At 41.4% G+C, this 27132-nt stretch overlaps 1 protein-coding gene across 4 annotated transcripts; it reads left to right on the top strand.

The window, feature by feature from the left end:
- The first annotated feature begins 1566 nt into the window (after positions 1-1566).
- Positions 1567-22544, top strand: pax3b (paired box 3b). Of its 4 annotated transcripts, none has more exons than XM_088300142.1 (9): positions 1567-1930; positions 2245-2480; positions 2608-2662; positions 2989-3132; positions 14001-14200; positions 15386-15551; positions 15634-15842; positions 17712-17991; positions 20820-22544. In XM_088300142.1, the coding sequence occupies exons 1-9, from the start codon at positions 1846-1848 to the stop codon at positions 20852-20854; spliced, it is 1410 nt and encodes a 469-aa protein (XP_088156268.1). In that variant the 5' UTR covers positions 1567-1845; the 3' UTR covers positions 20855-22544. The 4 variants fall into 4 exon arrangements, with proteins under 4 accessions (XP_088156268.1, XP_088156266.1, XP_088156267.1 ...); XM_088300140.1 differs by having other exon boundaries at positions 2608-2734; XM_088300141.1 differs by having other exon boundaries at positions 2605-2662.
- The last annotated feature ends 4588 nt before the right edge of the window (positions 22545-27132 follow it).

The following is a 27132-nucleotide window of genomic DNA, read 5'->3' as shown; positions in this document are numbered from 1 at the left end:
TCCGTGGGAACCCCATCGTTGCGTAAATTAAAGTCAATGAGGCCACTTATTGGTGCAAGATGAGCGGACTAAAGTTTAGTGATGTATATTTTCCGCGTAATCCTGACATGAAAGTGTGCTCTTTATTCTCCTGAATGTGTTAAGAGTCTGGGCTGATGGAAGCAAGCAGACACATCTGGGCCATGTGTCCCCACTCACTGAGATTAATTCAATTAATATAAATCAGATTTATTCCTTCCTAAGAGCAGCCTGGATAAATTAAACGAAAAGCACAAATCAAAGGATGAGCGTGACCCTCTTTGTTCGAATTAATACAAGATTTCTTCAGTAACTCAGCCACTCGATTTAAGAAAAGACAATGGGTCGACCATGCGTGAACTCGATTGTCTCTTTTGAGGATGCGACTGTCGTGATAATTTGACATTATGGGGTGCATGGACACTTCCACAGACTGTCTTTACAGCCGCCCTGGCGTCGTATCCTGCTGTGGCGCACGTCCCCCTTTCAGCTTCTTCTCGGCTGGTTGGGGCTCAGACTGAAGACCACAATAAATTCCTCGAGGTGCGCACACTTTAGCACCATTTGTGTCAAATACAAGAGCATGGGGTGGAAACAAATTAGAGCCAATGTGGGTAGCAGGCGTTAAATAGCTCATATGACGCATGGTGGTGACAGTAATCAGTAAAATATCTTTTTTTGTGTGTGTGTGAAATGTCACTTTTTTGTTATGTAAGTTTTACAAGACGTTTAAGGTTAGAGACACATTGTCACATTGTCCTAGAAGATTAAAATTAGGGCTGTGACGTGCCAATACAGTCGCTCATGTAAACGTATTTGTTTGTTATAACAACAAATTATTACAGAACAAAAAATAATTATAACTAAAACTATAATTTTTAATTTAATCCATGGTTTATTTTTGCCTCAATTTTCCCTCGCAACGTACACACTGTATGCTAATAATAATAATAATAATAATAATAATAATATTCCCTTTATTAGTCCCACAATGGGGAAATTCGAGATTCGAACCCAGGTCTCCTGGGGAGACTGGGTCCTGAACGCAGAGCCTTAGACCACTCGGCCATCCTGGCAGCCAATTATGTGCACACTATTATGCAAATATTAATTATTTTCCCTTTTGAGTTTTCTCATTGGAATTTCGACTTTAATTGTTCTTTCCTATTAATCGTGGAAATAAGACAACCCCGTGTTGGGAGAAAATATTTATTGACTATAACATCCTACACGTTCAACAAGTGTCTCGTCGTATTTTCCTTCTTGCAGCCCAAACACACTTTGCGTTTTGGATGTTGTTTATACTTTTGTCACCGGCTGTTGCTTCCCTGCAAAAAACAACCCTGTCTTGTTAGAGCAAAACTGTAACGACGCCTGTAATAGGAGAAAAGTTTGTAGATTCCCCCAATCATCGTAGACCTTCAGTTTGCCGGTTTGTCCCCTCGACCAATCAGAGCCCTGAGCGCTGACTGGCTCTGTGATGAGCTCGACTACATTGATCGTGTCTTCTCACTTTGACACAATATCAACAAATAACAACATTTAGCCTTCTGGATGCGCCAGGTGTTGCATACATTTCCAACCAGAGAGGATAAAGTGGAAACGTTGGAGAACACGAGTTCCTTTTCGGGTCTATTTTGTGGTCTTCCATGCTCGGAGAGAGGCGCGGCTGTCCTGGGACTCCCCGGTGCTCGCTTTTGCGATATAACTGACCCGTGACGCCCGACGCTTCCCAGGCGATAGACGTTGACCAGGAGGTCTTCTTTTTACATCTCGGTCATCCTCCCCGCTTGGAGGGGTTTGTCTATCTTTGGGTTTGGAGGAGGTATGACCGCGCTAGCTGGGTCTATTCCCAGGATGATGAGACCCACGCTTGCTCAGAACTACCCGCGCAGTGGCTTTCCCCTGGAAGGTAAAGCTTCATCCGTTGTCACGAAGTTGTCATCAAGACTTTGCTGTCACTTAAATCGAACTCGACTTGTGTTTGCTAACAGGGTGAACGGCAAAACATTTCGCTAGGAATGGAGGCCTATGTTCAAAATTGTGGCATGATATTGGTCCATTATAAAGTTGCGGATAAATAACTACAAGAAAGTGCTCTACGAGTCCCACAGTAATACAAAGCCGAATATTTAAAAACAATAAAAAAAAAACGTTTGAAACATTTCTTTCTTTCTTTCTTTCTTTCTTTCTTTCTTTCGTTCTTTATTTGATTTGCCGGTGTAGTGTCAACGCCGCTCGGTCAAGGACGAGTAAACCAGCTCGGTGGAGTTTTCATAAATGGCAGGCCTTTGCCCAACCACATTCGACACAAGATCGTGGAGATGGCCCACCACGGCATCAGACCGTGTGTCATCTCTCGGCAACTGCGGGTGTCCCATGGTTGCGTGTCCAAAATCCTGTGCAGGTACCAGGAGACCGGCTCCATCAGACCCGGGGCCATCGGGGGCAGCAAACCAAAGGTACATGAAAAGAAGAGAGCAATTTAAAACGTTTATGGATTAACCTATTGATTTGTATGTATTTATATATAATCTCGTCCAAGCGCACAGGCAATAAACTCTGAAACCTTTCTGACTTTTAAAGCAGGCAACGACGCTGGACGTGGAGAAGAGAATAGAAGAATGCAAGCGGGAAAACCCGGGTATGTTTAGCTGGGAGATTCGGGATAAATTACTGAAGGATGGGATATGTCACCGCGACAATATCCCTTCAGGTAAAAGGGGCAGACATTAATTAATTTATTATTATTATTATTATTATTATTATTATTATTATTATTATTATTATTATTATTATTATTATTATTATTATTATTATTATTATTATTATTATTATTGTTATTATTGTTATTATTATTATTATTAGTATTATTATTTGTTGTTGTTGTAGTAGTAGTAGTATTTATGGACATTTTATTTTAATTTATATGTAGATTAAACTAATTGCTCCATCTGTACACTTTTGCAGTCAGCTCCATCAGTCGCGTAATGCGCGGCAAGTTTGGAGGTAAAGACGATGAAGAGGAGGATGAAGATGACCTGGAGAAGAGCGAGCTGGAGGAAAGTGACCGCAGGACCAAGCACAGCATTGAAGGCATCTTGGGAGATAGATGTAAGTAACTTTCTCAACTTTTTTCCCCAAAAATGTGCATTTACCGATATTCTTTTATATATGAACTTTAACTCTATTCCATGTTATAAATTAATTTTAGAAGTGAAAAGTGACGTGCATACATTTCTGTGACCTGTTAACTGTCGCCGAGATGTATCATACGTGATGTTGTTGGATGGGGGTGCAAACGTTGTATTTTGAATTCTTTATTGACCATGTCTCCACGCCTAATGCTTTTCCCATGAGGACAGATAGTAAATCAAACAGCAGGTGATGGTTTACTGCTCGTTTGTGGCTCTGAGCGCGGGCGCGCAAACGCGCGCTTGTGTGTGCGTGTGGTTGCGTTGACGTATGCAGCGTTTTCTTTCACTCACTTTGCATAAACATCTAATCGCCACTAACTTCGAATGTCATAAATTATTTTTGTGAAGCTAATTTATTTTTACTCGGATATCGTGATGCCTCAGTGATTAATGTTAAGAGCAAAAGTACTTGTTTCGAATATTGGGAGTTTTATTTCCTTCCCACTCGTCTATCAGATTATTGAAATCACTCAAAGGGAATATTTGTTAAAAATAACAACAACAACGGCAACACAAAACTTTTTCCGGGGGAGCTGCGTTAATTCTGCGTGATTGTCATAACTTGTTGGTTCTCTTGTATCGTTGTCTTCAACGTTAATTTTCATGATTTCCCCAGGGTTAAATGTTTTTATATAGTTACTTTTCGACTGCCCCCCCCTGGCCTATTTTTCTCATGTTCCAGTCAGCTCCTTTGTGTGAGAAAATAATGGTTGGAATATTGTCTTTAGGCGCTTTTTGTTCAAATACGTGTTCCTTACTTTCCATTGCCTCTCTTTCCATTTTGTCACCATCGAAATGTCAACATGTCCCGCAAGGTTGAGTGTAGTAGAGGATGAGAGATAAAGCGCCCTAGTCTGAGGATACACAATTGTCCCGCAGATGAGTTGATCAAACATTTGTTCAACGGTTTCCATCAGCGCACAAAGACGAGCCGGCGCACACAACGGGGATGAACTTGGGAGACAAAGGCACCGAAGTCTATTCGGGCCTCACGCTTGGGCTGTGCGCGGACAAAAGAGCCAGCTTGGAAACACATTTGGGTGCTACTAAAGACGAAAAGGGGAAACCTGTTTAGAATTCAAAAAGGGGAGAGGACAGCTTCTCCGTCCGCGGCAGAGCCCGACAAAACATATTATGAAGCCGCAATAAGGATGAATTATTCAGGGAGCGCTCCGGCCCTGTTTTAGGAGCAGTTCACCAAGAGAAAATGGCCTCTTTCCCCTACAAAATGTTTCCTTTTTAGGCTCTTCTATAGAGGCCGGCTGCCAGTCAGTGACTACAATAGAAGCCTCAGAAATCCACTCACGTATAGCCCGGAGAAGCGCGCTTGGTCCCCAACACATGCGCGCACGTATAGCCGGGCCAACTCAATTTTGGACAGCTACTTATTTTAAGAAATTAGAATTGTTTAAAAGTTCAACAAGTTCCATTGAGTATTAATATGAAATATTATATTTGCAACATTCAACGTATGATGCGCGTTTTGATTGTTGCTTATATATATCTATATATATTTGTATAGTTATTTTTTTTTTATATTGACTTGTAGGCCTACTGTGCGTTTCCGTAAGAAAAACACCAGTGCCCAGGGGATCAATTGCTATTTGTCAACTAACCAGATGCTAAATGGTCAACCAAACAAAGCTCCTGCACTTGGGAGGGTGTGCTAAAAATCAAGACGTACTCACTCAAAAACGTATGATGTATTATTGATTCTTTTGGTGGATGTCGGCCTTTCATCCCCCGAACATTAATCATGTCTTTTAAACGATGTCGATATTGTGCTATGACACATTTAATGACGGAGGGAGTGTATTAAAGAGTGTGTTCGGTGAATAGCGACCAATGTTCTCTCCCCGGAGAGCTCAGCTCTGGCCCGGAGCGTATAGCGTCACAATTGGGGCGGCCACCTTTCCCCACCGACCCCCTCCCTCACTTGCCGCCTGCTCCTCAAATCTCTTCAAGCAGATTAAATTGACTCTTTTATTTCATCCCACTTTCATCTTGAGAGCAACTCCTCCCCTCTCCCTCGATTTCCTATTCTTTCTCTTCTCCTGTCAGCCCTGGGTCACCTGCAAAGTTAGTCCACTTCTATAAAACTTTTTAATTTTGTTATTTATCCATGTGAGAGAATTGCCTGTGAAATAAATATAACAGATACATAAATGTGCAATTCATCTGTTTGCATGCAACTAACCTGGCCAGAACATATGCTATAACTTTATTGGACAAGGAAACGTCAACTTAAACTGTTCTAAATAGAGCAGGCCTGCGAGAGCAGCCATGAAATAATAATAATAATAATAATAATAATAATAATAATAATAATAATAATAATAATAATAATGGAATTAAAGACCAATTATTTACTTGAATTGAAATGATTTTTACAGTATACAATACAATACAATATAATACAATTAAATTTTATGTGACATTTTTTTTTTCAAAAATAATAAATAATGAATTAAAATAAAAATGCTCAAAATGGGAATTATAAAAGCAGTGAAATTGGCAAATTCATGGGGAATTTATTTATCTGTCATTGGCAGTAATCTCAGTTTCCACTCGTTGGCTGTCTTTAGAACATTCAGACTGAATCAATGTATGTGGCACTCAGCCAGAAGTATAGATCATGTGATAGTCTGCAAAAGTCCCTCATGAAATACTGTGTTTCCAAAGAACTGCCATTTTAGAAATCACCTGAGATTCTGTCAGATATGAATGCATTTGGCACTAAGTTTGGCCCTCCAGCGCTAAGCATAAGCGTCATTGTTATTGACCCTGGAGACAAAGTAGTCACAGTGGGCCAATCTTCTCCTTACTGCCGCTTCAAGTTTTCACAGTGCGTCTTTAAGAGTCCTTTCTTGGTGAGGTTAAATTAGCCAGATAATACAGAGGAGTGTTGTTGAGGGGCTGATACATTTCCATTTAGTCGTGTGCACACAGACACACACATACGCACACATTCCTCTTTGCAATGCAAACAGTCAAAAGGATAACTTTATTTGGCGAAAGAGGATCCTGGAAAGGGCTAATTGAATAAGCCCAGGATCTTTGAAAAAACCCTTACCATGGTGAGCGCAGTCATCATGTCATAATTAGGTTTATTGAGGCGCATTCCTTCAATCTGCCTCCATTCTCCTGGGCTCATTGTAAGCAGGGTCTGGGCCAATGGCGAGGGCACAAAAGGGAACCATGAGCAGACAATACATAAAAGAGCCATTAAGATTTAGCTGGCTTTGTCACAGAAACTGAGCAGGACTTTGTTTGTGCAAATAATGTGGGTGTGGAAAAATGTCTTGGCTTGAGGTTTGCTGTGCCGCAAGTGTAACAGGTTGGCATACACTGGATCAGTGCCAGGGGAGAGGTGATTTAGAAAGAAGAATTGGAGCACAGAAGGCATGCTGAGTGTCAGCGATGCATGTGGTTTAAGGTTTCGGTTATGTGGTTGATTTAAACTTTACATAGTGGAACAAGAATAAATATCTCCAAATGACACTTTTCCAATTCTAGTATTTTAGTCACAACAGATAGAAAAGATAACTCAATCCAAACACTGAATAGTGCATGTTCCCCTGAATGCCGTCGTACTGAATCTGTTTCATCATGACGTGACAACAACAGGACCAATAAGGTTTCTGACAATCTTATAATAGCTGTTGGCTATAAGTGTCTTGAGCCAAATGTCTGGTGAAGAGGGCTCTGTCTGTCCATTGAAAGAATGAATATGTCACTCATAAGTCTTTGGGCATGAGGGCAAAGAAGGGGGGCACCAGGGCCAAGTGGTGAGCACCAAATCACTCTCCTCTACCCCGGGGCTCTCTAGGCCACTCTCCTCGTCCCGCAATCCTCCCTCTCTCGTGCGTTTTTTCTAATAAGCCCATGCATGATGACTATCCAAGCATGAAAACATAGTTATCCTCAAATGAATGGCTCCTCTATACTTCGTTAAAGCCTCTTTATCCTTTCACACATTTATTGTGACTCACTGATATCAATTCAAAGAGCAATTAATGAATGCACACCGACTTTGAAGTCGGGCTGTGCTTTTTGTGAGGGTGGTGTGTGTGTGTGTGTGTGTGTGTGTGTGGCTGGGAGGGGGCAGAGGGTATTTGGGGTATTCCCCTCTTCAAGACTGGCGCTGGTGCCCCAGCCTTCACCGTGATGGACTAGCCACATTGAGCTGCTACTGAGTATGCCCCAAAGAGTGAAAGAGTGAAAAGGCCAAGGTCAAATAGAATGGCTCGCCTATGAATAAGGGCTCTCTTTATCTGTTGCAAGATCACGCTATAGGCACAGCAACTTGGGAATGTATGGCTGAGATTGATTTTTTTAAAATGTGTATTTTTTTTTTTTGTCAATGTGTTTCTCTGTTTGGAAAACAAAATGTGAGCATTCTTTCTGTGGAAAACTTAAATCTACTGTCTTATTGGTGACTTTAAAGTGTATATGAGTGTTTGGGTTGGTTAAAGGTTAGAACCAAGAGTCAAAGGTGAAAAAAGCCTGTCAATGCAGCATCTTTGCTCTTGGTGTTGGATAGGCAGCTGTCAGTCACCTGATTGATGATGATTCCCAAATAGTTATGTGGCATGCCTTAGCCATCCCGTACAGTAATTGTGAAGTGTGCTATATAAATAAAGTTGTATTGGATTGTATCCCATTTCTTACCCCCCCCGTAAAAAAAAAAAAATGGACGAGTGGTTAGCACGATGGCCTCACAATGCAGCGCTCGTGTGTTTTGATTCTGGCTCCGGCCATCCTGTGTGGAGTTTGCAAGTTTTCCCCGTGGCTGCTTGGGTTTCCTCCGGGTACTCCGGTTTCCTCCCACATTCCAAAAACATGCATGGCAGGTCGATTGAACACTCTAAATTGCCCCTAGGTATGAGTGTGAGCGCGGATGGTTGTTTGTCTCTGCGTGCCCTGTGATTGGCTGGCAACCAGTTCAGGGTGTACCCCGCCTACTACCCGAAGATAGCTGGGATAGGCTCCATATATGCACATGATTTGTTTTTGCGGGCCACATAAAATGATGAGGCGGGCTGAATCTGCCTCCCAGGCCTTCAGTTTGGCATCTGTGTTTTAGCGGACCCTCGATTCACTAATAAATTTATTTGCAAAGAAATTTAGTGTTGGGTTCGTAAGCTTCTGACATCTATGCGGAATGCTCACTTGTGCCTCCCATCAAACATCATACGTAATTCGCTCATATATTTAAAACATTTTTAACACAATTTAGCCCTCAGATTGTGCTAATAATTGGATGTGCCTAACCAGCGGAGCACTGCGTTAAAAACTGCTGCTGGTTTGCACGTGCATTTTAAGCGCGCTTTGTAAATCACCCAATGTAAATCGGCTCAGGTATAATAAATCACATTTTGCGTGCTAACTTCAGCTAACTGTGTTTACATACTGGCCTCACAAGGCAGAATGAAATGTGCAGGTGTGTTTGGTAGACCAAAATCTGAGGCAAGCTGATCTTGTTAAGTTTCCACATCTGTCAAGTTTGCACTCGCAAGCGCAAACTTTTAGTAGATCAGACCCTGTATGTTGTAATTTAACTATTTCCATTAGAGAAAATTAACTTTATATATGTATAAGCTCTTTTCCTAAACTCTACAAATTTATTTAGTTAATTCTGAGAAAAAGGAAAATAAATAAATCAATAATTTTGCTCGGACGTGCAATTTTTACAAGCATTGATTTCATAATATTAAAATTCTGTGGCTCATTGTGAACATGTCCAAGTAAAATTAAATGATTCTGTACACAATGAATGACACGAAAAGACAAATTTTAAGTTTGTTTTTTATCTTGTTTTGGAAAAAGGTTTATTACATAACGACAAAATGCATGCATCCCATTCTCGACAAACCAATGCAGGAAAAAAGAGCAAGATTAAGCTTCGCTATCTAACGAAGAATGACAGTTAGCATGTGAAGAGTTCACTTTGTTGGCTGACGACAGACCTTCCCTTTCCCCTCCATGACCTGAGTGGGGAGACAGAGTAAAAGACAGGGAACAGCAAGGTCATAGGGCAGCGTGAGGTCGCTCTCTCTTTGCGCACAGGAAACAAGGTTAGAAACACTTTTAGTTAAAATTGACAGGTAACCATTTCCTGATACCCCCCACCACTATTTTTGAACAACTTTCATAACAACCCCATTATCTCACTCCTTTCAACCCATCAGCATCCCTTTTTTGAAACAAGATGTGTTTGATGACACTTTTACCCTTGCACATAATTTGTTGTATTTTAAAGCAGTCCATTTGTGAAGGTCACAACTGCTTCTTAGCAATTCAAGAACGGCCACCGTTGCCAAAAAAAAAAAAAAGCCCAACCATACACACACACACACACCATTTATTTTCTAAACCAGCCATAGAGCGTCACAGATGGGCCCATAAGCTGTCAGTAAAGCCATTATCTAACCCAGCATCTGCCTACGTTGACTTCTATATACTGTTTCATGCAGTCAGCCAGTCACTTAGTCTCCCGGCGCCTGAATAGAAGCGGCATGGTTGTCCCGCCCAAATAAATGCTGCGTTTGTCTCCTCTGCCTTTTGTTTTGTGTGATTTTGGGAGGGGAAGGTGGAGAGAAAGGGGGTGGCCAAAGTGTCACCGCCTCACTGTTAACTAAAGCCCCAGAAGTGTTCCTGGGCCGTGCAAAGACGGGGTGTAAATAATCCACATATGGCCAGTCAATTCCCTCAAGTCCTAGAATTCAAGCTGGACACGTTCCTTTTGCTCATTTTCTCTCTCTCTCTCTCTCTCTCTCTCTCTCCTTCTCACGCACGCATGCATAAATGTTCAACCAGAACTGTCTCATGTCTCAGTGGACATATTTAAGCCTTTGTGTGCCCCCCATTGTGCGCCCCTCCAAATAACCAGCAATACTGAAGTCTTTCCAACAGTCTGTTCCAGCTAAATCCTCTTTGGTCCTTCTGGTTTTCCCTGGCGTGACGTGGCAGGAGACATTTTGGGTTCTCTTGGCTCCCGAGTGGTTGTTTTGCTTGGGGTCCCACAAACGGTGCCTCTTGGGGCTTCAGTTTGGTTCAATTAAACAGTTTTCTTTTCTCCTCTGAAGCCTCTCCAACGCATCCCTCCAACTGCTTCTCTTGTTTTGAGGAAATGCTCCTCAGCTCGTCAGGTCCACTGCCCTGAGATAATGATACCCTTTTAAGCGTTTCATTTTCTTCATATTTTGATGAATGCGCCAGGGCTGGCCCCTCTCTCCTTTGGTATAAAGTGGTGCAAAGATATACAAAGAGAAGTCAAGTGTTTACTGGGGCTGAGGGTGCAGCATTTTCAAGATGAAAACTGGCAGACAGCGATATGTGGGTCAGAGAGGATAATTTAATTTTTGGAGTTCTGTTTGACGATGCCACATTGATGCGATCAGATCTTAAGGACAGCAAGGCAGTGACGGCAAATGGGGATCGCTGAAACCACTTTCCTACAAAGTTGGAAAAGTTCCTAGAAATGGGAAAAGTTGAAACTTTTCCATTTGTCACATTCTTACACTTTGTCTCAGTCAGTCTGAAACTTTATAAATACTGTGACACTTTTTGACATTGTTTTGAAAAGCGGAGCAGGAGCCAGATATCACATTTGAATAAAAGTTTCCGATAGAGCCTTTTTCTGAATATTGCGGACACATTCAACATATTGACTTCTAATCTTTATGACCATCTGAGTGCCGTTCTTTTTAACTGTGCTTGTGTGTTCATAATGGGTAACCAGTCACAAACGAAACTATGCACTCTAGAATGAAATTGTTTTGTTGCATTTGCAAATTTGAATTAATACATTGCCATGCTTTTGTAGACTACATGCGCTTATTTCATGGTGCATGATTCTCTCCCAAAAGAGAGAGATAGAAGAATGAATCCTCTGCTACATCCTACAACAACTGCTTCCCAAAAAAACAACACAGATGCTCAGACACACTATTCTCATGGGTATATTTACATCAGCAACAACGGACCCCAAAGCCCCCGTCACTCCCTTAGGTGCTTGTACAGTTTCCTCCAGAGGAAAGAGTTTTCAATGAGGGGGAGGGCAAAAATGCCCCTGGCTGCACCCCCATTCCTCTTTATGCACTCCCTTCCCTATCCAGCTCCCCCGTGGGGCAGGTGACAACCCTCCACTGTGAAGGGCTGAGGGAGCCATGACGGATTCCACAGATGGAGCGTGAAAATCGCCGGCAAAGAGTTCAGCTCTTTGCAGCAACAAAGGGCCAGAGAGTCCGAGAGAGAAATATGGGTGGAAAAGAACGATTGGGGGAGACAAAGCAACACAGTTAAGAGAAAAAAAGGACAGGGAGGAGGAGGTTTTGCTTGTTTAAAGTGGGTGAACATTGTGTTTGCAAAGTTGTATTTTCTCAGAACTTTTGATCGGACTTACCATTTAAGTCATTAAGATGTTCATTTTCTTAACATCACACCATTGACGTGAGTTTCCCCACATCGGGCTTTCACAACCCAACTACAGCATCAAAACAGTTGAAAACACCTTTTTATCACCTTGTCCGACTTGACAAAAGTTAACACATCCCGACTATTTGATTGGGGACCAAATTCCTTTGGCACCAACATCGGAGCCATCCTCCTGAGACTGCTGTCTCTGACTGATTGCGACAAGCAAGACGGTTGGGGGTTTGAGTGGATCAACAAAGGAATAAAATGATGTTAACATCAGTTTAAAGAAGTCAGTATTTTAAAGCACCCAGCAGGAAGAAGTATCGAAACAGCAATGACATTTGATGTTGTGACTGTGCCATGATGATGAACCAAAGCCATGTGTCATGGAGACATAGTTTACCATCAAATCTGTTATTTATCTATTCTTGTTTGAAAAGAAAGAAATGTGCCATCATGTCATCGGCAGCCAAAGTTTAGAAAAAGATTGCATTTATTGCTATGCGTGTACCAGAGATTTTGATGACAAGAGTGAAAAAGTGTAGCGGCCTTGTAACAATTCAACACACTGTAGCCAACATGAGCCATCTACGGAAGATCCGAGTGTGGATTTTTCACGTTTCCGAGATCGGGTGCCACTATGTCGTTTCTTTTGAAAAGTTTGTGAAACTACCTGCAGCAGTTATAACTGATAGGTAATTCCAAAATGATTAAGAATTTTCCCAGCTACCTCCACTTTCCCAGGGCCCAAATCCCTGTGAAATTCTGAGGAACGTGCATGCTGCTAAAGTCGGGGAGGAGCCGAAAGGAATTCCATGTGGCCTTGCTGCAGGAACCAAGTGTGTGTGTGTGTGTCTGTGTGTATAGTGGGGGTGGGTCGGGGTGATTAGAGGAAAACAAAGGCTTCATCACTTGTTTTTTTGCCAACCTGTCCAAAACTCCAAAAGTCTGTTAACCACACCCCTAATTACAGCATGCTTTTATTTATTTTTTTGGTGGCCCTGTAAGGTAAACCGACTGTAGCTGCTCATTCGTTGTTTTATTTTCGGCACCATTAGCATCAGAGTGTGTATGGGACGTACAATGATGGCACTGCAAAATTGCAAGATATTCTGAAAATGGTTCTATTTTCCTTTCTCCTCCTTATGAAAATATTTGACTTATTGCCACCCGCAAGCATGAATGTTTCTTAACCAATTTGCCCCTAATGCATGTCTCACCGATGGGGGTGCAAGGATCAGTTTCACACAGGGGGCCCTCATCTGGTTGGATTCCCTCGTATTTTATTGTAGGGTCTGACGGGGAACTAATACAGTGTTGCACACAAAACATTGCCTGTGCTGAGGGGGATTCATTAGGTGGAACACAAAAGGCCTTGGCCAATTCATAAGGGATGCAATAGTGTGTTTGAAAGACTAAATTAAAGCACTTAGCTGGGTTTTAGCATATAAATCACAATTGAATTAAAATCGACCTGAAATAGAGAGAGGGGAAAAAAGAGAATTTAGAGCTATCAGGATCAACAACGTAACTGTTGCTTAGTCAGACTGAACAATACATATAAAATAAAAAATATTAACTTTTTTTTTTTTTACAATCACTGTAAACAAAGTATCATTGAGCATTGAAATGAGGAACTTGCCTGTTTTGATCACTGTGCTACAGGCAGTGTTAGAGGATATCACCTGTATACTGCATTTATATATCTTCATTTGACCAATTGTTGCGGTTCTGATTTTTTACTTGAAAGACAAAATTTGCCAGGTTTTGTTCAGATTGATGGGTGGGCTTGGAAAATGACGACCCCAAGAGTTCACACGTTACCTGAATAAGCAGCATGTTCATCGAGCATGCATGCTCTCTCTCTCTCTCTCTCTCTCTCTCTCTCTCTCGCTCTCTCTCTCTCTCTCTCACTGTCTCTCTATCGCTGTCTCTCACACACACACAAGGCAAAAGAATGGCCCCAAGATCCAAATTAGTCTTTTGTGTGGCTTTTAGTCCACCAGTACCCCTGTGGAGCCGTGGGATTTTCTTCCATAGGGATTATTCACTCACAGTTATGCTCCTGAATGGAAGTCTGTTTGGCCACAAGACCACAAGAAAAACTATCACTTGACAGTGCATGCGCGTGTGTGGAGGGGATTGTAGTGTACTCATATAGCAAAATCATATTTTGTCCGTCTCTTTTCAGGTGGCCATTATAACTCCACAATCACTCTGCTTAGACAGTAAACTGCTTAATGAATTACGTTTTGATGGGTGATTATAAAGATGCGTCAACATTTTTGACTTATTTGCCTGTTTAAATATCTGTTGTCGGGAGAAAAATATTGAGCATTTTTTTTCCTGTCTCCTGTTGATTAGCGAGTCACTCAGATGAGGGTTCAGATGTGGAGTCAGAGCCTGGTCTGCCACTAAAGAGGAAACAGCGGCGCAGTCGGACCACCTTTACCGCAGAGCAGCTGGAGGAGCTGGAGAGGGCTTTTGAGAGGACCCACTACCCCGACATATATACCAGAGAGGAGCTTGCCCAAAGAGCTAAACTGACTGAGGCCAGGGTGCAAGTAAGAGAAGACACATACACACGTTGGACACAACAGTAGTTATGCCTGTTGAATCTAATGAGTTCCAGTGTTTTATTCCCAAAAATGACACTGAGCAAAAACTTTGAATTTATTTATTTATTTTTAAATCAGGGACACAAGTAAAATTTTCTAGATGAATTTTTGCACTAATTCCAAATCTCTATCACATCAGCTGTTCATGGTAATAATAATAATAATAATAATGACAGTAATCATAATAATATAACAATAACATTGCAAGAATATAATTCTTAATATAGTAATACATTTATAATATTCATGAATTTAGGGTTACGTTCTGGTGGAATGGTGACCGACTAGCTAGTACATTTGCCTCACAGTATGTGAGCAGGCTGTGGGTTTGATTCCGGCTCCGACCTTCCTGTGTGGAGTTTGCAAGTTCTTCCGTGTCTGTGTGAATTTCCTCCCACCCTCCAAAAACATGTCTGGCAGGTTGATTGGACACTCTAAATTGCCCCATGAGTGTGTGGGCGGATGGTTGTTTGTCTATGTGTGCCCTGCGATTGGCTGTACCCCGCCTACGGCTCGAAGACGGCTGGGATAGGCTCCTGCACCCCGCGGCTCAGATAATAGAAGGATGGATGCTTAGGTTTAGCAACAAGTGTAGTTTTTTTCACAAAACATCATACCTATAAATTTCACCGCATGGTATAATCCTTATAGTGCAAAATTCCATAGGTCAAACTTAAAAACTAAAATATGAAAATATTTCAATAACCTCATGTGCTACAAAAAAGTGAACAAATTATTGAAATACGTTTTGGGGCACATAAAGCTATTTCTGATTAAAATTAACTGTTGGCCAATATTATTTCTCATATATATATATATATATATATATATATATATATATGTGTGTGTGTGTAAGGTCTATTGAGCCAGTCTATTCAATATTGATGTTTCAAAAAGTTTTGAAAGGTGAAAGTGACCAATCTTTACAAAGAGCTTTCAACATTGCGCTTCAAATCTCAGGGAAACAAATCGGTCTTCTCTTTCCCCTGAAATCGACCAAATTATCCTGGCTACGGTCCAAAATGAAAGTTATGTTGCTTGTCTGTGTTCAAATGAATCCAGCGCATTGTGTTTGAACATCAACTGAATACCACACACTCGCATATACCAACAATGTCCCAACGTTACTAGGTATGGTTCAGCAACCGAAGAGCCAGGTGGCGGAAGCAAGCCGGGGCCAACCAGCTGATGTCGTTCAATCACCTGATCCCAGGGGGTTTCCCACATTCAGCCATGTCCAGCCTTGCTCCTTACCAGCTCTCTGACAGCACCTATCCCTCTGCATCCATATCGCAAGGTACATACATCAGGTCGCAACACACAGATTCATATTTATCTGTCAAATAATTATTATAACATGTGAACCTTGTTCATCTAAGAGCCCCCCAGCACGCTACATCGACCACAGCCTCTCCCGCCGTCATCGAGCCACCAAGTGCCCAGTGGCGGAGGACAAGGTGAAGCAAACTCTGCCTACTGCCTTGCCTCTGGACGCCACTCCTTCTCAGGATACTCGGAAAGCTTTGTGAGCCCCGGGGGTCCAGCCAATCCCATGAACCCCGCCATTGGAAATGGACTCTCCCCGCAGGTGAGTGAACATCCGTCATATCCGATTATCAAGATAGTGTTCGTTTCACCGCTGTATGAGGCCGTGGTGTCCTGGCTGTCAATGAAACTGATTGGAATTAACTGAGTTAACTCAAATGGTGCTGTTTTGCCATTGTGCCTAATTTTACAATCCAAAATACGCAGAATAAATACTGCGCATAAAGTGATAGCGTGCAGTTTTGAATCGTTACCAATGCGTGCAAAACCTGTACACGGTGCCTCGAGGGAAGTCCTGTGACAGTATTCTTAAAATACCTCCCCTGATATTCCCTCAAGTAATATTTACTTGTATGTTTCATATTTCAAGTCAGGAATATTTAGACTCAGATGTTTTTCCCCTTCATCCCGGCATTTTTCTCTGTGGACTCTTGGATACGCTGATTCAGGCCTCTGGCAAGGGCAGTGTTCCAATATGAAACACCCAGGAATGGCAGATCAGCAGCCTTCTCATGAGGCAGGGAGAGGCCTCCGGGCGAACAAAGAAACATAACGGTCCAAGCAGGGATATAACACAAACATTAGCGTCATTAGTAGAGTACAACTTTAGTGGTGGTGGCTTTCTGGATCCTGCGACATTTTTTGGCAACTGCTCCTGCTCTTTTTTTTTTTTTTACCTCCGCCAAGCCTTCCAAACACAATTTCATTTTGTTCTGAGGAAAATGTTACAGGGCATGAGAGGAAACACCACTCCTCTCTCCGAGTCAACATGGACTCTTCCCTCCTCTCCGACTTGGAAATGATTTAAGCAGTACCATGTGTGTGAGTGGATGTCGAATAATATGTCACTTATAGGGCCAGGAGGACACATAGTGCTGCATACCTGCTTCTTATTAGGATGACTCGAGAAGCCTCGAGCCTTTGCTCTGATCAGATATGGGGTGGATATGATACATTTAGAGCTTGCAGGTTTTGTTACACTGTCATTAAAAGGTGAGGAGCAAAGCCTCCATTTCTCATTAAGAGGTTTCCAATTTTTACAGGAATATTGAATGTGCTTCCGAGGGGGTCGGCACTATCAGTCCCATTTGGACACCAGTTGAACTACTATGCCCTGAAGCTGTTTTCCGTACTTTGCCGGCCAAAGAATAGTCCTCCAAATTCGATTATTGTGTCGCTAATAAAGACCAGGTCAAGAGCTAATGCTTTTCTCAAGCTGCAAATGTATTCTAAGGTTTTTGTAAAGTGAAGCTTATAGAGGATTTTCTTTTGAGATCAGATTTTTTTTCCTCCTCGGAGATTAGTTATCTTTTGCAATGATGTTTTTGGAGCAGTGTAATTTTAGAATAGTTGGGGCTGTGGATCTTGAACAAATTTGTTAATTCTCAGTCTCTGGAGTGAAGTCAGTGAGCTTTCTGAGAGTCTATTGGATGGTCTCTGCTGCATTGAGTATCATTGCATACAACGTTGCCACGTCACACCACAAACTCCGGACTGAATCCCTGAACTAGGTCAGCGAAGAAACTCCCCAAACAGACTTTTTGTCATCTTAAATATAGCGGGGAGTGCACACAGGCACTTGCGGCTCTTCCACACAATCGACCAATTATGAGTTGTCTTAACAGAAGTTGGCACCGCCAGAAATGTGTTTTCTGCATTTTGATCATGATGTGGGTCACCATTGATCATTATTCAATTTTTAGTGTATCTTCCTCTCAATGAATTGCACGACATAATAATGTAAGGTTTTCAACTGAAAGATTTAATTCGTCAAGACCTGGGATTTTAAAGTAATATTAAATGCATAAGTGTGGAAAATTTATGCCACCACACAACACAACTTTCTTTCACCTTCACATTTTAGATGTGCGTTATTCTCAAAACTATGTCCTCTCATCTGTGTTTTGAACAGGTGATGGGTCTGCTGAATCACGGTGGGGTGCCCCACCAGCCACAAAGCGACTATGCCATCTCACCTCTAACAGGCGGCCTTGAACCACCTGCCGGCATTGCTGCCAGTTGCAGCCAACGCATGGATCACATTAAAGGTCTGGAGGGACTGACCAGTGTTCCGTCCATGTCAGCGCTCCCCTCCTTGCCCAGCTCCCAATCCTACTGCCCTCCCTCCTACAGCTCGCAGGGCTACACAGTTGATCACATGGCGTCCTACCAGTATGGCCAGTACGCACAAAGTAAGGTCAATGGACTTCACTTCATATTTTGTTTTTAATCTCACCACAATTCATTTATTTGACATGCTTCACACACTAAACTTATGCTTCCTGGACTGATCTTTATCTCAAAACAAAGATCAGCTGATACATGCTTTCAGTTACTTTGATTTGAATTTTTAAGCACAGTCACAGTCAAGATAAAAAAAGGTCCCAGTGCTGAAGAAACTTGTGACTACTTGGAAGCCACAGGATTAGCTTATATGACGCCACAACATTTGGACCAATTGTTGTCCTACCCAGCACAGTGGTTTGGGGTTAGTCCGTTTTTTTTTCCAAGTGTAGAAAAATAAATCTGAAAGTCTGAACCAAGTCATACCAATAGTACAAGGCACACCTCTGTTTTTTTTTAATCAAATCAATTGGGTGTTGAGATAAATCTCTTGCTCCACCGAAATATCAAACATCTTTAGTCATTTTGGTCAATTCCAAAGCCCTCTCCTGTTGTCCAGTACACAAAGCAAAAATTTGAAAAAAAAAACAACTTTATTGGCCCACACAGAGCCCTGACTTCAACCGTTTCCAACCAACTTTAACACCTGTAAGTCTAAATGATTGGACCAAAACACATCCGCAACACATTTTCTTTCATATTCGCTTATCGTTCATCTAAATATAATTGTGTCTATATAGTGTAGCTGCTGTCCAGCTTGTTAAGGTGCAGCCCCACTCCATTCTCAGGTTTGGGTGGTAATTGTGCATGTCTGATTGCCACTGAAAAGTTATTCACCCAAAACTGTGACACAGTCATTCACTAGAGTCACCTCACATCACGGAAAAGTAACGCTCAAATAGGGTTTGAGAGTCCTACTCAACGTGTTTGCCCTTTAAAGAATATTCGCTTGTTGAGTCATGAGAGGGTCTTTTCAGTTCACATTACTGTTCGGAAAGTCTTGCAGTCAACCTCAAACAAATCAGAATTTGCAGAGCAATGTCGTTTTCTGTTATGCTATGATTACAGCAGCCGGCGTTTCCAATTTTGGTCCACAGGGGGTTGACCAATCAGTCTCATCCAATAATCTTGTCGCAAACCCTGGGCATGTCTCTTCAAAGAGCGTGAAAATGAGCCAAAAAGTCTGAACACATGCAACTTGGTGCAGAGGCAAATATCAAATGAATATCATCTGTCTTATTATCTAAGAGTAGTAGAAAACCCGTTTACATGTAATGAAGTATTTTGGCCAAATAACATGAACCACATATGGAATCACACGTGAACAACCTTTAGCCTGTTTGTGTTGTACACATGCCTAAAAGCGCAAAGGCGCTCACCAGGACAACACGTGTTCTCATACACCTACGCACCGTCACAAGCCCGACCCGTCCATCTTGATGTGATTAATCAGTGGGACTGGATAACCAGCGTGCAGTTGGGTTTGGAGCAGCAGAAGAAAGGTCTTTTTTGGAGGTGGATGGACCCTAATAGCCTCTGGCAGGGCGGCTATTAGAAACAGGTGTGAGGACTGAGGTCAGCTGGGGAGGCAGCATTTAGCAGTGCTGCTTCAGGTTCCAGTGTTCGAGATGGTGCGTTGATCCATACGATCACTTGTAACTGTTCACTGGATTTCTGAAATAAAATTTGAAATCGATTTTTTTTACTGTTTCGTAGTTACGAGACTATCGGGCTTCATAATTCATAACTCAGTGGTACCTTCATAGGGCCTGGTTTATTATTTTGCTTTGTGATGTGAGCTTTGTGTGGCTTCTTTCTGCTTTTTTTTTGACCCCCAAATGTCAGTGTTTGGAAATTACGGTATCCTAGCATTTCTGACAGCTAAAATACATGGTATATGTTGGGACAAAACTTCATATGGCGACAGCTTTTTTGCTTGACTTCAAGTATTTGCATATTTTTTGCCAAATGTCTTTTTTCGAACCATTTTTCCTGAGAAAGTGGGAGGGACGGATTCAATATATAGGCTATAAGTTAGCCAGCCGAGGGCATTAAAATAGTTTCTAAGATGAGGCCCACGTTCCATGCAAAGATGGAGAAGTCGCTGAAAGAAACGACATTGTGGCTAATAAACGTGAAAAATAACTTCAGTAAAAATTAAATGGAACAAAAAGTGGCAATTAAAAATTGTTTGAATAGTTTATTATTCATCAGTATTTTATTGATATATTATTGCAGGTTTTCATACTTTCTATATACTGGTGCAATACGGTAATGTTACCAAAAAGATGTTTGTGTTTTTGGGTGGAAATGGAACGAATTAAAGGCATTTTCATTCATTCTAATGGTGAAATTTGATTTCAAGATACTAAGGATTTGAGGGACAAACATGGCAACGGAATAAACAAAACTTGTACTAAGTACCACTGTGACTCATGGTTACCATGGCAGAGAAAACCAGAGATTGATTGTAGTGAATTGATAGTATCAAAGGAAATGAAAAACGCCCAAAAAAGACACACATGTTTGATTCAGTGTGAAGGTGGCGGATATGACAATGCAGCACAGATTTCTTTTCAGCAACACTTGGGTATGATTAAATTAGTCTACTACTGTTAAATTATACTAATTACTTAGTATATTACATCTGCACATTTTAGTTGCAAATTGGAACTCACTTGATCTTACAGCCTGGCTCCGGATATGCAACTCTAAACTCCCGTTTGCGCACAAACAACAACAACAGTCATTTGTTAGTGGAAACGCTAAACATACACCCAGCCATAAATTGCAATCTTTTTTGGACTTTCTCTGCAACATTTGATTTCAAATCCACATTCTCTGGTGTCTGTCAAAACTCATCATCTTTCTTTTTTTTGTATTTATATTTTCTCAGGTCCCCTTCCTTATCTGAGGCCGGAGATCGCCTGACCCAAAGCTTGAGTCCACAAAGAATGAAGATGACCATTCGTCAACAGGACCAAAATGAATTGGAATATGTTCTCTGATGCAGGACATTACATGATTAGTTCATGTGAAGGACATGCGGACATCTCTAAGAAGGGAACACTAGAAGGAATATCAGACCAAAAACTGTTCATCCACTTTGGATATTCGTGCATTTGGAGTGCAGATGGGCAGCACAGTTTTCAGCGCTTAATTTGGTCAGTTCTGCACACGTGGCACTCTGACCATCATGACTTCTCAGTGAAGTCCACTAATCGTCAGCCCACTCCCTGTGGGTTTTTTAAAAATTTTATTTTATTTTTTTTTTTTTACGATGGTAAACCCCAATGTATTGCCGTATTCTGGCCAGCCGTTAAAGTGACTCGAGGCTACATGTTTACATATCTTAAAGCCACATGAAACTCCATGTAACGCCAAATTAATCTTCCAAATCGTTTCTGCCAGAGGGGTGGGAGGAAACGGGTTTTGCTGATTTGATCTATATGGCATTTATTTGAGATCCCACACAAGCCACACATGAAGAGAAATTCTAGAGGCAAAGGAAGCAAACACGGGGAAATGAATATGTGAGTTATATTATATCGGAAACACTAACATCCACCACAGCTGTACCACTGAGGAAGTTAATTTAAAGCTCCAGCTAAACACTCGCACTCCTCCTCTGTCTTCCTCTCTGTGTCTTATTGACGTTTCGGACGGCAAAGCACAGATCTTGGCCTTTTGTAGTGGTCCGGAGGCCTCGCGGGAGGTCAGGGGTGACGTTGGGGAAAGTGACAGATGAGAGAGCAGGAGAAGAGAAGTGGTTTTAACAAAAAGGGGAGGGGGTGGGTGCTTGATAGGCAAGATCGATCACAGGTTTAAACCCCTTTAAAGATCTTTCTCTAGCGGGAAAAAGCCACCAGGTCACAAGTCACGACCACAAAACACTTGCCAAAGCAAAAGAGCAGCAAAGTTTAGATAAAAGATGGACATGCATTTCCCCCGCTGAGCAGGAGTGCAATATATCATATATCGCGGTCATTTGAGGAAACATTTGGCATAATTGACACTTTTTTTCTTTATAGGGAAAAAAGAAAGGTTAAGCACAATCTTAAAGTATGCTCAAACTGGAGAATGATTTTGACTATGATGACAAATTATTTTTCTCAAAAATCATTATTGATGATCAAAAGCAACCCAGTTGAGCAACCCCAACAATGTCAGTATTTACAGTGTATTGCTTTTTTTTTTTTTTTATTCACACAATAACTCACATGAGAACAGTATCCACTTTGATGATCTCTTTATTTTTAGAGTTCATTAATTAAGGAGGGCCACATGTGCTTTAATTAGTCAATTAGAACATGACAAATTACATTTGAAAGGACAAAGGCAAAATTGTTACGTTATTATATTGTTGGGCCATTCTGTCTCGATTTTACATAAGTCCTGACTGTGAAAGTCATTCTCATTAATTTTTTTCACAAACATTTCTAAACTGTATCTACTGCAACCGACACTGCTGTATCCGTCAAATCCAATTTAAAAAAAAAAAAAAAAAAAAAAAACGACAACAAAAAAAGTTGCCCACATGAAAGCACTCAGTTGTTTGAATATTTGGCAGAATGAACCAGTTCTTTTAGTCATTGTATGTTTTTGTATTATGGAATTATGGAGTGGCCATGTATGTGTATAAGCACATTATCATTATTTATAATGAAATAAAAATTCTGAAAATGCTTGCTGTTTTGTTCTTTGTTTTCTCCTCCAGATGACTAAATGGAGTCTTTGTGTTTATTTTGGTCTTGTCGTGAAAAAAACGAAACAAGTGACTGTTATTCACTTTCCGAGAGAGTTCAGGCCCATGCAGAGACAAATGTGTACTTTTGAAGGCTCTCATGTGAACCCCCCTAACCAAAATAGGCCCGCCAATTGGTGATCACCAGACATCCAAATTGACACTGAACACAACTGCCTTTCTTGCGGAAGACTGTTGACTTTCAGACGACTGCATCAGTGGGCATTAATACGCTCTCTGCCCCACTTGCGTCTGTAACAAACTGACTTTTGTTTAACAACGTCTAAGATGAAGCGAACAAGCCTTAAAGCGCTTTGGACAAACCCAATTTCACATCCACACATCCACCCTCGTACATACACAGGGCCCCACTGTGTGTTTGGCTCCCACAAGCATTCATATATTATTTTCATGGTGAGATATAGTGTTGTTTCTCTCTATGTGTATGTGTGTGTGTTCATATAGCCTGAGGGTGTTGAGCCTAATTATAACATCCTTCTGATTAATAGTTTCTGCTCGCCAGCCTCAGATTGGAGGGCACTAGCCAATTGCACACTCTGTAAACACGTTCTAAGTCAACAGCACCTCCAAAATCGCCGTTAGTTTTGTTACATAAGCTTTCCAAGGGAATGTCAGGATCGATGTTTGTGGGCTAGTGCGGGCACATCTGAATGCATGAAGGTGTTTGTGAGTGCAGTAGGCCTACGTGTGCACATTGAGAGCCACATCAGCAGTTTTCCTATCCGGTCTCATAAATGAAGACAAATCACAGTTGTAAAATTCCTAAACTCAGATTTTTCCCGATGAACACACCCTGTAAAAGAAATGACAGAAACACAATTTACCTCATTTTTCTACATGTGCCGGTGTATGCTTTGAGACATGAGTGACATGCTTTCAGAGTTTTTCAAGATATGAGCTGTCGTTTGGCGGATTTCTTTTGCTTCAATTTTCGTACGCAGACTTTAAATATGAGGGCTGTATGGTGACAGCGAACTCAACTTATACCACAATGAGGAGCACTTTGGCAGTTCTTCAAAAAAGAGCCTTCAAGCTGTTTATCGCCACTCACAGTTGACGTTTACTAACAAACTAAACATAAAACAAAGACAATTACACTTTGAAAATGCAAAACAACCACATAGCTTAGTCTTTTAGTCCAGTAGCCCTATGCTAATGCAAAATTGCATTTATGGATATGTTCACTCGGCAGGGCGTGATGGCCAATTTATATTTTTTGTTTAATCCGATCTTTTTATGTACTAATTCGCATTACAAAAACAAATGTGAACGAGATGTGCATTTGCGCAAAGCATGAGATAGAATGACACACGCCCCCAAAAAAGCGTTTACAGAAGTAAATATGGTCCCGTGTGTAGGAGCTTCATCCATTGCAGCCTGATCATCCTGGAAGGGGGATTACCCCATCTGTGGTCCCTTCTCACAGTTTCTCCTTTTTCTCCAGATGGGGTTTTGGGAGTTTTTCCTGACCCTCCTGCGGTTTAAGATCGAGGGATGTGGTCAGTATTGGTCAACTGTGGGCATGTAAAGCCACTTTGAGACTTTCTTGTGATCATGGGCTATAAATCTACATTTGATTTGACTTGATTTATCATGTCATATTAATGGAGGAGCAAGGTGAGAGAAGGTAGAAATATTTTGGCAATAAGAGGCGACAATCTCATTTAATGGAAACGTCTACGAAAGGTGACAACACGTCATTGCTGCGCGTAACGAATGAACCGTCTACATGGCTGAATCACAACTATCACCACAAATGTCCACTTCATGCCTCATGTTTCAAATGAGAGTAAAGTTCAATAGAAACCCAACACTGTTCCTAAAACTTTGCAGATTTATGGTCACTGTCAGTAATCTTCCAAGCACTCACATATTTGGATTTTGATGACATACCAGTTGGATATGTACAGATAAGCTTTCATACTGCAGGTGCGTTGCATGCATATCCGATGTATATCTACATATGAAAGAGCCCGGTTGGATTTGAAAGAATGTCGGAATTGCACTGTTCACACTGCATGTAAATAATCAGAATTGTTGTGGTGCAATAGTCAATAACCCTTTACGCCAGGCATCACCAAATGGCGGGACCGCGGGATGGTTCGGACCGGACCCATGGCCAATCTATGATGAATTCTTTTCAGGGCGCATTCGCAAACGTTGGCGCTGCAATTCTAGTAAATACGGAAAAGGCGTCACTGATTTGAGCCAATCAAATCTTTTGTTTACGATCCACTGCCAATTGCGCAGCAGACCGGAAGAGAATGCTGCTGACAGTATGCCTTGCTAAAAAGTTAGCGAGGTCGATGCGTCTTGTTTTAAATGAATGGACGGAGAAATTTAGTTTCGTTCTGGCTGCAGCCGATTCAAAACCAGTGTGCATCATATGCTACGAAACCGTCGCAACATTGCGAAGCGCCACTACGGAACAAAGCACCGCCCTTTTGTGCAAAGTTATCCGTTGAAGTTTGAGGTGAGCGCTGGCAAAAACATCGAACTTCGAGTGCAGTATAAGTGATTTTTACATTTTCGTTTACATCCCAGCGGCATGCAAACGAATGTTCAGTAAAAGTATCATGGATTTTGGGAAAACAAAAAAACGTTCAAGTGATGGGGAAGTTGTGAAGGAGTGCTTAAATGTGGTTGCACAAACATTATTTAAAGGAAAACACAAACCCCAGATGTGTGAAATAATCTACCAAATCCCAATGGCCCTGACTCCGTTCCAACCCAGATTTAAGTCACTGGCAGGGCAGTCACAAACTCGTTTTTCTATTCAAAAGAAAAGGTGGTGTCAAAGCTCATTTTGAATTAGTTCTTCATGAGGACAGCCATTTTTATTGATTGTGTACTGAACATGTTGACCTGTTTTCCTTTGATAATTAGGCTTTCCGTTTTTTTTAGGCTGATAACTCTTTGATTTAAAAAAAAAGGTAAAAGATGTTAACTCAATGCTTAGCACTTGATATATTTCTGCAGGAGATATTTTACAGTTTTTTCTGGAAGTGGCACCCTTAAATTCCTGGAGCCACATTTTCTTGAATGTGAAATAAACGCCTTATATTGGTTTGACTGGCAAAGGTGTTTATTGGGAACATTGCTTACTATTTAGCATTTAAGTGCACTCTGTTAAAAATGACTAAATATTGAAACTATATAAAAATGGGAACATAGGCTAGACATTAAGGGAAGTTGGACTTTTTAATTGGAAGAAATTTTCGTTGTGGACCTCTGTGACTTTTAATTATACCTCTGCTTTAAGCAGTGGACGGAACACAAACGGTGCAGCAACACAACTCACACTATTATATTCTTTAACCTCTGCAAAGGATGTCGACTATTAGTGCCATACTGATGTAATAAGAGGAGTTGAGTCATGACACAGTATGTAGACTGTTCATTGTTCATTATCTATTTTATACTGCTCCCAGATGGCCAAGGTGCGCACATCAGAAGGAGCAGCACAATAGCCATAGTATGGAGTGTTATTTTTCCTCAGTAAAATACACATTGTTGTTTTTTGGGCGGGGGAATGTTGGAAGAGATTATTGGCATTTTCATTCATTTCAATGGAAAAAAAAGGATTTAAGATGAAATGTTCTGAGTTATAAGCGTGGTCATTGAATAAAATAAACTCATATCTCACGACACCACTGCACACCATTTCTTTTCTATATATTTGTACTCCTAATGCTGTGAAATCTTTCAAAATCAGTTAAATTTCATATAAAGATGCACCGCATCTATGCTTTTCTCTCTCTCACCCACACACGCCACGTTAAACATTTGTACTTGTGCACGTGTTGCCATGTGATCCTGTACCCCACATCTGAGACAACCCCCTGGGGTCAAGAATTTGTTTTCTTCCTCACTTTTGTGATCTAACGTGACCTCCTGATCACGCCAGCAGCTGTTTCTGTCATTCTCACTGTGTGTTACTGTTTAAATGTGTCGTACACATGTATTTGTGTGTTCTGTTGAAACCCCAATTGACACTATTATTGCTGGTGTCTCCACCAGGCATCGCATGCCTATGCACGAGATGGAGTCTTTAATGTGCTGACACGCGGGCTAGAATGGTCCTGTGTAATTTTTCTGGAATATGTTGTTCAGTTTCACACTAGTGCAAGACACACCCACAAATATTAACATTTTATTACTACCTCTCTGACAGAGTCAATGAAAATAAAGAATGATCACCGTCATGATAGGCAACATTTTTTGTATTGAAGGATGTCTGTGTCATGAGTGCATTATAGATTAGGTGATACAAGAGGTATTGTTTGGGTGTCCTTATATTTCAACTTGCCATCAACCCCCTGTACACACACTTAACCCCCTGACACTCTCATGCATTCACACACTCTGTCATCACAGGTCCTGGTTGCTGCTGACCTAAGCATAACACATGCTGGGCTCAACTTAACCCCCCAGACCTCCCGGA

This window comes from Idiotropiscis lumnitzeri, chromosome 7 (genome assembly GCF_059441095.1).
Source record: "Idiotropiscis lumnitzeri isolate Australia: NSW breed Sydney's pygmy pipehorse chromosome 7, RoL_Ilum_1.0, whole genome shotgun sequence".
NCBI lineage: Eukaryota > Metazoa > Chordata > Actinopteri > Syngnathiformes > Syngnathidae > Idiotropiscis > Idiotropiscis lumnitzeri.
The sequence above is the reverse complement of the archived record's forward strand: the minus strand, read 5'-3'. Positions and strand labels throughout refer to the sequence as shown.

What these genes read in the sequence shown, in the direction of transcription:
- pax3b (XM_088300139.1), top strand. Translation starts at nt 1,846, where the DNA reads ATGACCGCGCTAGCTGGGTCTATTCCCAGGATGATGAGACCCACGCTT. An exon ending in CTCTGCATCCATATCGCAAG is followed by an intron (nt 15,552 to 15,633) that starts GTACATACATCA and finishes TGTTCATCTAAG; the next exon opens with AGCCCCCCAGCACGCTACAT. An exon ending in GAAATGGACTCTCCCCGCAG is followed by an intron (nt 15,843 to 17,711) that starts GTGAGTGAACAT and finishes TGTTTTGAACAG; the next exon opens with GTGATGGGTCTGCTGAATCA.